This window comes from Macrobrachium nipponense, chromosome 1 (assembly GCF_015104395.2).
Source record: "Macrobrachium nipponense isolate FS-2020 chromosome 1, ASM1510439v2, whole genome shotgun sequence".
Taxonomy (NCBI): domain Eukaryota; kingdom Metazoa; phylum Arthropoda; class Malacostraca; order Decapoda; family Palaemonidae; genus Macrobrachium; species Macrobrachium nipponense.
In genome coordinates, this window is record NC_087200.1 from 176,338,809 (window position 1) to 176,351,386 (window position 12,578).

At 37.4% G+C, this 12,578-nt stretch overlaps 1 protein-coding gene across 1 annotated transcript in view; it reads right to left on the reverse strand.

The window, feature by feature from the left end:
* Positions 1 to 12,578, reverse strand: part of LOC135219008 (calcium-activated chloride channel regulator 1-like) — a 547,613-nt gene that overhangs the window by 20,912 nt on the left and 514,123 nt on the right. The window contains exon 11 of the mRNA XM_064255443.1: positions 1,324 to 1,450. Coding sequence (XP_064111513.1) covers positions 1,324 to 1,450 — 127 coding nt within the window. The remainder of the gene's footprint in view (positions 1 to 1,323; positions 1,451 to 12,578) is intronic.

A 12,578-nucleotide genomic window follows, 5' to 3' on the forward strand; every position in this document is an offset into this window, starting at 1 on the left:
CCACTAGTTTCTTTCTTATTCCCAGGTTTGTGTGGTGAACAATAATATTAAAGCTGCCAGTTCCGCTGGGTTTGCGTGGAGAACCCTTACTTGCACATAGGAGTGCCAGGATTTCTTTTATTGTAATAAAAAATCTTATGTTCCGAAAGTGACAAATTAAAAACACAAAGTGAATGTGAACAAAATTTTGACGAAGACGGTGAATCGACGAATTTGAATCTAGAAATGTGAATTATTGAAAGTAAGAACAAAATTGTATGATTTCTTTGTTTTCTGAAGTAAATCTAATAAAAAGTTGTAAAAATAGTTAAATATGAATTATAATAAATCATTTTCCTCTATGATCACATATAACCGAGAACTTATAATTTTCTTGAATTGTCTCCGATAAAATCAAACAAATTGCACTCATAATTATATATTTATAATAAAATAACAACCATAAGTATAATAATTACAACAAAATCAGGTCAGTCCTACTTCTTAGCCTGCAAGCTTTACAGTGAAGACATCTGCATCATGTCTGAACAATTGATAACTAACTCGACCTGATCAAACTTCGAAACACTACACCCTCTTCTCCGTTATACACACACCAGTACACCTTTGTATTTTACTTCTTCTCTGTAGATGGCCACCAGTGTGTTTGTTGAAATGTACGAGTTATTAATAAATAAAACTTAGGCAGCTGTATATCTTTCCATATCCTTTGGAAATTTATCACGTGTAGAATTTGTTAGCTACCATCTACAGGGAAAATGAGAAGGAAAATTGAAAATGAATTACACATTGCTCCTCACGGATGACGATGAAAGCATTTCAATAGCTAAAATATCAGTTTAAAAGGTAGGATTTCTTTCATGCCACTTGAAGACTAAACAAAGAATTATGATTCTAGTTACATCCGAGATCAGATCAGCTGGCTGCTAATTGGCATTGCACACGTATGTTCATGAGAGAGAGAGAGAGAGAGAGAGAGAGAGAGAGAGAGAGAGAGAGAGAGAGAGAGAGGTTATAATTATGAAGACTGCTACAATGTGGAATTCGTTGTAAAACGTAGCTTTTTTTTATCAATTATGCTAAAAGAATGTTTTAAATTTTAGACAAGTAGAGCTCAGAGAGAGAGAGAGAGAGAGAGAGAGAGAGAGAGAGAGAGAGAGAGAGAGAGAGAGAGAGAGAGAGAGAAATGCTAACCATTAGAATTCTCACACACCTACATAGCTTCGAAATACTGCTCATTTGTTTGTTCACAACTGACAACTGCCTTAATTCTGAAAAAAAATCATAGCTAAACAGTAGTACTACATCAAAAGATACCCTTACCTCCGTTGCCGTTGTCAAAGAGAAGGAAGGTGTGAGGCTCATAATGACTTCCGGTACTGTTAAAACCAAGTCTCTGTAATGATGCCTCTACCTTTGCTCCGACCACAGGGGCTCCTCCGCAGGTAACCTGAGGGAGAAAGACGGAGAGCTGAACATTTTGATAGTAAAAACGGATTCCATGATCTCTTGACTTTTGTAAATGTTATGTGCACCACGTATTCGACCCCGAAATCAGTTTTAAATCCTCTAGCATCTGCAGCATTCAAAGTTCACGGTATCCGAGATAAACATTTATAGTTATATAAATGTTTATCTGTTATAGTGACAGCAAACATTGGGGTTTTGTCCCACTTACGATCTTTCAACAAACACTGGTACATAGCAATATGTACACCAAATCCCATCTTGCTGTAATTATTTTTTAATAAGATAAAATCTGTAGCTGTCTTCGTGTGTCATAACTCTCCCCTGTAAACATTTTGGTTTCTTAACCCAAGCCCGGATCCTTGAACACGAGAAGGCAATAACTGATGAATCATCGTAAAAATTCTCCTCTTTGAGGCGAAATGATCAAACGTACTTTCTCTAAGATTGGATGACGTGAATTAACTACAGGTTTGGTGAAATTCATACTGAATTCTGGGACTCGATCAAGAAAATTGAAACTTACTTTCCACGGTTTAACTTGACCCTGGAAGGTTTTTAACTCACTCTTGTTCTGCTAATTCTTTTTTGCCATGATACAGTTTATTTAGCCTTTCGTTGATCATATTTTTGTAAAGTCGTTGTTCTTTGTCAAATAAAACACCAGGGGAAGGTCCTCGGAATTTTATCAACCTTTGCTATAGTAGATTCACATCAACCGTGCATTTGATGTTTAGACCAGCCCCTTACGACGCTCCTGATTGGCTGTTGATAAGCTAATCACGGGGCTGGAAATACTCCTGAAAGACTTATCTCTCAGGAGAGAGGGAACATATATCCTACTTGTGTGAAAACTCGAGACACTGAGCGTTTCCAGCCCCGTGATTGGCTTATCAACAGCCAACCAGGAGCGTCGTAAGGGACTGGCCTAGACATCAAATGCACGGCTGATGTGAATCTACTATAGTACGTTACTATAAATGTGTTGCGCACCAAGTGAGAAGTGTCTCTGGGGAATTTTAAGCCTGACAAAAATACATTCTAATATGAACAAAAATGATACTAATACATTTTGAACCACTGGTGTTAATGGAGACTACGGTTAATGGATGGGTTGCGACATTGGATGCTCTGTCTTTTACACAGATCACCTCCAATACTACTTAGTTGGATCACGTATTAGCAGACTTATCATTGGACACCACTTGTAAACTATTACATAGTGTTTTGAAAAAAAGAAAAAAAACCAAGACAGCTATCATCGACTTGAATGAAGGAACCAAATCAGTTACTTGAAAGACTGATATCGGCTACAAACAAGCCAGACAGACGGACAGACAGTTATTTATTAGTGAACTATGATACATCGCAGCAAAGGCTGGTGTTTGGGAGGAGTCCTAACTCAATTTGGGTAGATGAACAAGCCCTGTAGAGAGAAATCTCCACGACATGATAGTCCTTTTGATCTACGTCCCTTCATCGAAATCAGCGACCTAAGGTACATCAAGTGTATCTTAATTTTGGCCAGATGGGAAGACATGGTACCATTGGCTTAAAAAAAAAAGCTCAAATTAACCATACAACCATCCTCTCATTTATTCTCTCCTAAGTCAAGATTTGCTTCACTTTCCCAGGCTCACTTAGAAAACTAGATAGGCGAGTATCCAAAAATGCTGCGCTCTGTCTCTTTATCAAAGCCACAGATAAGATTAGACCTAGGGTTCAGCAGCAAGAAAGTTCCATTCGTGGACAGCGATGCGGGATATCAATTCCCAAGGAGAACCTTCTCTCCTCTCTCAGCGCAAGTACTGATTCTGTGGGACGTAATCAACTAGTGATTTCCTAACTCATAATTGGCCAACCTTTCTCAAGATATTTGGGGACTTTTACATGGTTCTTCCCAACTTTTCTTTAGCTTAAGATAGTCTCTCGCACCAGATCTTTTCAACCAAAACTTGGTTCTTACAGTTAAGTTATCGACATGAACCTATTTAAACTTTATCAGGTAAATGTATGTCTGTTGAAGTTCATAGAGCAACACCTACCCATTTCCATATCTCGGCCATTATCATCCTGGAATTAAGTTCTTTTTCCCCCCTATTTTTCCTCTCTTTGAAAGGGTTCAGATCTCTGGTTCGAGCCATACTAGAATTATCCTTTTCGTCTTGACCCTTCTAAAAATGAGACGGTCAATTATTCCTCATATTTATTGCAATTGGTAAAGATCTGTTTGTATGGTGTTTTTACGTTGCACGGAACCGGCGGTTACTCAACAACGGGACCAACGGCTTTACGTGACTTCCGAACCACGTCGAGAGTGAACTTCTATCACCAGAAATACACATCTCTCACACCTCAGTGGAATGACCGAGAATCGAAATCGCGGCCACCGAAGTGGCAGGCCGCCAAGACAATACCGCTCGCTCCACTGAAGCTGTAGGTCAAGATCTGGATAGTAATGAAAATGGGCAAATCAAACCTAATTTCCCTTAGTCTTTTTAAGAAAATTTCCTTTCCTTTCTATCTACTTAGGTCACAAGACTTCTCCTGTCGCCAACAGACCTATAGGGAAATCCGACTCTAGGAAGCTCAAGTTGTGTTTTGCCACATTCATGATTCACATCTAACCTTCGGTGTTCCATATACTTGAATGAGTAATAGCCATCACTTTTACACGAGAAGAGTGAGCAGGCACGATTTTTTCCATTTCTGGAGAGACCCTTTAAACGCCTTTCTTCTTCACCGATCTTTCCAGTCTATGAACTACACCTTTCATTCATTTTATCTCTGGTCAAAGGTTGCGGTTTCCTGATTGTTCTACTGATATGAATGCATTTCTTTTATGCCCCATCTGGCCCCTTGCCAGTGTGGATTATGTCGGTTTGTTTATTTGTATGGTGTTTTTACGTTGCATGGAACTAGTGGTTATACAGTAACGGGACCAACGGCTTTACGTGACTTCCGAACCACGTCGAGGGTGAAGTTCTATCACCAGAAATTCACATCACTCACTCCTCAATGGAATGGCCGAGAACCGAACCCGCGACCACCGAGGTGAGAAGCAAACACCAAACCAACCACGCCACTGAGGCGCTCGTGGATTATGTCGGGTTTCACAATCAAACAGACTTAAGCACTTTCTCGGTCAGTCCCACAATTTAATTCCAGAATGAGAGGTTCTCTGCTCTTTGTGCATCATGAATAACTCTGTCTTTGAAGAAGAACGTTTGTCATCACACGAAATGTCCGTAACATATTTTTCTTATACTGACTAAGCTTGACTCCTATAACCATACCAATTCTGGCCTCCTCCCCATAAAACAACTAACAAAATTCCTGAAACCTGCTCTTCCCTAGATTAGATGAAGCAGTTCTACAATTGTAACCGTTCGTTCGCTGTCATGCACTTTTTCTCTATGACCGGATAAGGAATATCTACATCAAACGCTCGTTGCAAATACCTTTCCGTTTATAATTGAGGAAACGAATAATGCGAGATGAGTAAGAAAAATGGCAACTTGCCAGTAAACAACCACCTTTAAACGAAAACGTAGACATGAAAGGAAACTTGAAACATAAATTTTCAACTACTGTTCTCTTTTTTACTATTTTATGAAAGGGCTCCAAAGGGCAGAGCCTTTGAAGTTGCTTCTTTCGGAAATAAAATATATGCACCCTTTAGGGGATATCTCTCTCTCTCTCTCTCTCTCTCTCTCTCTCTCTCTCTCTCTCTCTCTGCAATGCAATACTTAATCTTTTCACCAAATGTCAAAGATTTTTTATAATAATAGGTTTCAAGTTTTCTACTTTAAATCGGTAAAAGTGCATTTTGTACTCGACTTTGAATTTCTCTCTCTCTCTCTCTCTCTCTCTCTCTCTCTCTCTCTCTCTCTCTCTCGAGCTCCACTTGTCTAAAATTCAAATTATTCTTTTAGCATAATTGGTAAAAAAAAAGAAGCTACAGTTTTACAACGGATTCCACCCTACACGGCGTTTATCTCTCTCTCTCTCTCTCTCTCTCTCTCTCTCTCTCTCTCTCTCTCTCTCTCTCTCTCTCTCCCCTGCGTCTCGGTGCCCCTCTTTCGAATTCTCTTTCCTTGCGACCATTTGCGACTTTCTGCCCCACCCCTAATTGTCAGAATTCCATCAAAAGCGAGAAGAAGAAATGCATATACAACGGGGGCAGTCAAAACTTACCCATGTGCGGATTTAAATTCTACAGGTTAAAAGCAAACACTCCCACACATACATTCTTTTTAGCTCTGCCGTATTCGCTGCTATGAATAAAACATTCGCCGGGTCCCCGTGCATTTATTCTGGATCCATAGATACAAGCCAGCCACCAAGGTTCAGAAGACGGGGTCCGCATATATGTACAACTTGTCTTTCATCAAAAAGTATTCCGGGAAACATCGTTGCCTCTTTCTGTCAAAGTTTTTCATTATTTTGAATTCAGTGTAGATATAAGAAACATCTCGCGCAATCACTATTAAACTTAACCATTTGTCTCATTGTTTGTTTGTATGGTGTTTTTACGTTGCATGGAACCAGTGGTTATTCAGCAACGGGATCAACGGCTTTAAGTGACTTCCGAACCACGAGAGTGAACTTCTATCGCCAGAAATACGCATCTCGCACACCTCAATTGAATGCCCGAGAATCGAACTCGCGGCCACCGAGGTGGCAGGCCAAGGCCATACCGACCACGCCACTGAGGCGCTCCTTTTGTCTCATGAAGACGATAAGAGTGGGCAACGCTAATAACTGCTTAGATCTTGTATACAGACGGCCAACGAAGAATTGGCGTAGTTTCTTAATTCATTGTTCGTTATGGAAATATTGCCATATGCAGGTGCCAGATTATTTACTTAAAATAAATAACATTTCCTTTCAAAGGTGCTATACTTGAAATAAATTACATTAGAACTGAGTAGACTTATTCAATGTATTAAAGATAATTATTTTGCAAAGTAAGGAAAATATATACTGATGGATCCACGATTTCTAATTTTATTCTCAACTCTAGCTTCGTGACAGCATACCGAAGATTTTGAAGTTGGCTTTGCTGCCGTTCAAGTCTTGACTCAACGTATCGTACTGCACTGGAGTGTTGTCATTTCGTCTCCTACAGCCGATAAATAATACATCAAGGCGTTAACATTCTTTGAAAACGATGTTCAGTTAAACTAATTTTGTCCTTTAATCAATAAAATAATTTGCATGACACATTTAGTGGGCCTAAATTGGACTTTTGATTTTCCCACATGATTTGCCTAGGTCTATTTTCAGTAGTAACTCCTCTCGGTATACGTAATATTATAGAATATTTAAATCGACAATATATATATATATATATATATATATATATATATATATATATATATATATATATATTAATCTTCTTTATTTGACTATTCCCGTTATTCTTGTTTTATTAGCCATGTTCGCCTTTCTTCTTATCCTTTTCATAATTGCTTAACATAATTAACTCAGACCTAGCTATTCAAAGTCAAAAAGCAATCATAAAAAAATCAAACGAATATAATTCAGTCTTATTTTTCATCGAATTCCTTGCATATCATCCTGTTTCATTTGGACACCTTGGAAAGCTGTGGGAGTCAAAACTGACGAATACATTGAGAAAGGCTTACTTTCCTTAAAGCTTTCTTAGGTTGATCTTTTTGTAGCTATTCATTTCTTCTAAATAGAAATTAATTCAAATTAGTTTCACATGTATACCTACTAGACCTACTACCATAAGCATATTATAAGTAGCTGAAAGGATAAGAATATGAAAGGTGACGTTTTCGTTTAAGTCTATTTCATGTTTTTTTTTTTTTTTTTTTTTTTTCAAGAAAAACCTTCTGCTTTAATTAAGGGTTGCTCTTTGACGGCTACAGGGTGTAACACGAGTGTATGCACATATTTTGTGGAATGAAAGATAAAGTTTCTTTGAACAGAAAATATTTTATAAACATCCATTTTAAGGCGTCCGTTGTCGGTGCGGGGAATTTTAAAATAACCGTTATCATTAGTGATGCTTTCACGAGATTGAGTTCGTAGTGAGAAGTCGGATCTAGTAGCCTGAGATGTAGAAGAGAGCGGAGGTGGCGTATAGGAGTGATGGAAGGATTAGGCCGATGTTAATAAAGTATCTCCCAATAAAATGTATTCTTTAGGTTTTGAAGAAAAAAATGCATGCATCATTGAAACTAACTGAATCTCCCATCCATCAAAGATAAGTTTGCTTATTCATTAGACTTATTCATTAGACAACTATCAAAGACTTCAAGTGTAGATTTAAAGATCTCTTCCTCTCCATCTAAAGTATTCATCAGACACCAGTCATAAGCGTAGAGCTAGTTATGATTCCTGGTTCAGCAATGTCGTGACGAGGCACTAGAATTCAAAGTTCACAAATGAATGTTGCTCAGCAACATTTACACTACTGTATTGTCTTGCTCTCATGTGGTGTTTCGAGGTGTTCCACCTCTAGGCCCATGTTCTAAATTTTGCCGTTCTTTAAACAATTTTATTCATCTATGTATGATTCTCTCCAGTTTATTAAGCTTTCTTCATATCTCTCCAACAGGAACTTGCACCGAATGCAGTGCAATAATTCTCTCCGTCATCGAGGGATGTTTCTTAGACCTATAAATGATACATTGACATTAGATTCCCGTGCACATAACATCAAAAGCAATAGAGTGAGGTCGCCTGGTTCACACTGTTAGGATATCGTTTTTTTTCTTTTTCTTTTTAAATTTGATAGCATTTTGTGAGATTCCAATGTTTTCTGTATAATTTAACAAATGGAATATTCAACTACCTTCAACTTAATATTGAAATGATAATTTAAGGACTATGTCCATGCGATACTACTAGTGATAGGTGTCTCCTATCTATTTGGTAATGTATATCTATGGTTGTGATATGACGTTTTTTTTATCACTTCGTTTCGTTCGTGTCAATTTTGCTATATGGAAAATAGTTTTACACAATAACATATCATAATGTTCTAAAGATATCAGTGACTGTTTTTAACGTCATTACACATGATTTCTTCCATCTTTGAAAAGAAAATTAGATAAATAAGGCATGAATCGTGCGTCAGGCAGGTGAACGAAAAATTATGAAACTCTGCCACGAGTTTTTTGGCCGACAGTACATACACAAGTCCTATTTGCGATTTGTAGTCAAGATATGCACACATGTGAAATATATAGCCATTAAGATGCTTACACAAATCATCAAGGACAGGATCGAATGCCCAAATAAGCTTTTAATAAGAACATCGTATTCTACAACGAGGCTACTATAGAGAACCTATCGCGAGAAGCCAGGCCCAAACAAAAGTGAATTAGTGTCAAGATTTTTCATTACGAAGAAAAATTGACACCTTCAATATCTCGTTGAATTAACGAAGGGAAGCAGGTCCCTCCTCCAATATCTTTTTATCACGGGATAATTATAATTTCAGTGAGGGGATGGGCAGAATGGACTGCGCCATCATACCATACCATAACTTGGCTTACACAAGGATGGATTGGGAAGGGGCTGTTTTACAGTTGAGGCTGTAGTACTTGTTAACCGGTTAATTATGGAATTCTCTTTGGAAAAAGAAAAAAAAAATAAATAAAACTCTTTTTCACCTTTAAACAAAATATTCTGAGATTTCGTCAACATCAAATAAAATAAAAAAAAAAACATATCTGAGTATACCTAATAACTACAGAATGTAATAATGGTGATTGTTATAATGGCAGCTATAATAAGGCAAAGGTTGCTCTGTTCATCAATTATACCTTTTTACATAATGAACAATTGTACTACCCTTGATTTACATCAGTGATTCAACACAATTTGGTTGTACATAGCTACAGATGCGCTCAATGACTCTGTGGGTCCCAGTGCTTGAATTCATCCCTAAATCACTTATTCCCTAACCACAGGCTATTTAGGTTCTTTGCAGCCTCCCTTCGGGTCCTGGCTGCAACCCCCTTTCATTACTTTTACTGTACCTCCCTCCATTCGTACTCTCTTCCATCTCACTTCCAACCCTTTCCTAACAACTGATTCTTAGTACAACTGCTTTGAGGTTTTCCTCTTGTTACACCTTTCAAAACCATTTTTACTAATTGATTTCCATTTCAGCACTGAATGGCCTCACAGGTCCCAGCACATGACCATTGGCCTCAATTCTATATTCGATTCCATTCTATAACTACGGGTGTTTAGGTCGTAAAGTAACGATGGGTGAAAAGAGCAAGCAATCATCTTGCACACGCGAGGTGAAAAATCTCTGTGCTAATGTCACAAAATAGGAATTATTCACTTAAGTAACGCTGACCTACTTGACAAATATTTTACAATTACTCCCATTTGCATTATAGAATTACTGATTTTGTATATCTAAAAGCACCAACAGAAAGAATCTTTGCAAATTCGCTGTAGTTTTTCAATGGAAATCGTGCAGTTTTACACTACAGCCAATCTCGAAAGAGGGCAAGGAAAAAATATAACTAGGTTACTTAAAATCCCAGATCAAACATTTCTTAACTCGTTAGTAGCAGCCTACTATGGCCAAGTAAGAATAATAAGCGTTGTGCAACGACAGTGAAATAATAACAAAATGACTGTATTAAGAAATAATGGGCGATAGCTATACAATTTTCTTTTTGGATGCAACAGATATACTATAGTAGATTCACAATACCCGTGCATTTGATGTCTAGGTCCGTCCCTTACGACGCTCCTGATTGGCTGTTGATAAGCCAATCACAGGGCTAGAAACCTCCAGTCTCTCTCGAGAGTTCACATAGGCAGGATGTATGTTACACCTCTCCTGAGGGATACTTTTGAAAGACCTATCCCTCAGGAGAGATGGAACATACATACTGCCTCTATGAACTCTCTCGAGAGACTGAGAGTTTCCAGCCCTGTGATTGGCTTTCAACAGCCAATCAGGAGCGTCGAAAGGGACTGGCCTAGACATCAAATGCAGGCTTAATGTGAATCTACTATAGTACTCTCATAATCATCAAACAACAACAGCAAAAAAGATTTTTGAATAAAAATAATGACCAAGACAAACGAATCCTTCATTTTCAGCATCGTATTACATTGCAATAGTAATCCATATATTCAATTATTTGGCAGCAGATCAGAATGGTTCTACAAACAAACGATCTCCCAAAATTGGAAATTGTGTAGCACGTACAAATATTACTTTAAAAATCAAGTCAATATCTTTTATTGCTCCAATGCCATCGTCTCTATACAGTCACTGGAACATTGTACAATGGCAACACAAAAATAGGGATTTGTCAGTTTCAAACTTTAGGAAATGTTTATCATGAACTTCATCATACACTTGGCAGCCTAATTTTTAAAGAGAAGAGAGAAGGGGAGTGCATGGGGTACAGGAGAAAAAACTCTGTCGTCTGATATTGACGGAAAAATAAGTAATACTCATCAACTTTAGTTACTCCTAGGAACGAACATTACGTTCTCTTCTTTCAAATTACAACTTATATAACGAAATCAATTCTTCCTTAGATTCCAACAATTCCATGATCAGAGAGAGAGAGAGAGAGAGAGAGAGAGAGAGAGAGAGAGAGAGAGAGACGAGAGAGATGATAGAGAGAGAGAGAGAGAGGAGAGAGAGAGAGAGAGAGTCTTTAATTTGTTCTTTGTTTGAACTTTCAAGAATTTTTTTAATGAGCTCCTGCTGTTCAGGGAGGGATTTCGATTCGTACGATAGAATAAAAAAAAAAGAAGTCCGACACATCACTTTCTACATCTTCATCATTCAGTGACACCAAAATAATTAGCTATTGACGTCTCAACTGGATATCAAAACTGATGTGTGGGTCTCAAGATACTAATGCCATATGAGTGAGCGATAGCTTTGTCTACTTTCCTAGTTGAAAAAAAAAAAAAAAAAACAATTTTCCCAGAGATAATGACTTGAAACTCAACTAAAGGAAACGATATTATGATCAAATGACAATAGTCCCTTCTTAGGACTAGTCTTTCTCAATAACATAGGAAAGTCATCAATCAGCCAACTGGAATTTTTGAATGGAATCGACAGTTCAGCAACAGTAATCACACACACACACACACACACACACACACATAAAAATACGCGTCTCTCGTTTTTTGTTACTGGAACTTTCATACATCAGCAATTAATTCTATCAAAAAAAAACTTCACGATATAAGACATTAGTCAGCAGGCCAAATACGAAACTTGGTGCAGCCAGCCAAGATACTTTATTGGGAACTTACAAGACTAATTGAAGAATTACATTCGTTCAACTGAGCAGTAAGGAGAGGGAATGTCTTAGACAAGATTTCACCTTAGCGGCATGATGATTACGTTATGGCGGCCCTCCCACTTTCTTAACATACATTTTGACAGAATAACGAATATTCTCGTTTAATGGTTGCTATATGCTCCTCTCTAACCTCTCTTAACCTATCTGATGCCCAATGCAGTTGAATGTCAACTGACTTTATTATTCAGTATGAAGGTCAACAGAAGCACCCTACATTTTAGGGAACGCGGACAGTCGTCCCCTTGCCTGGTCAGTCAGTTGGAGCGAGAGAGAGAGGAGGAGGCGAGAGAGAGAGACCGAGAGAGCTGAGAGAGAGAAGGAGATTCATGTGTTCAGAAGTACTCTTTGCAACGAATTTCCGATGACGGACCTCAGAGAGATCTAATGAAATCATGCGGAATCTCTGGATAATTCTGTTCATGTTAAATGTTAATACGTATCCTTAATACACTTCAAATCCTTTCGAAAGGAAATAGGTCTAAAATAGACGCTTAAAGGAATCTAAATATACTTTTGACTTAAACTAGATGGCAAAATCGCAAAAAATTGATATATATATATATATATATATATATATATATATATATTATATATATATATATCAAACTATATATAGATTTTAATCACATTATATATATATATATATATATATATATATGTATATATATATATATATATATATATGTATATATATATAAATAAATAAATAAATAATAATAAATATATATATTATATATATATACATAACATTTTTTTTAAACCGCAATA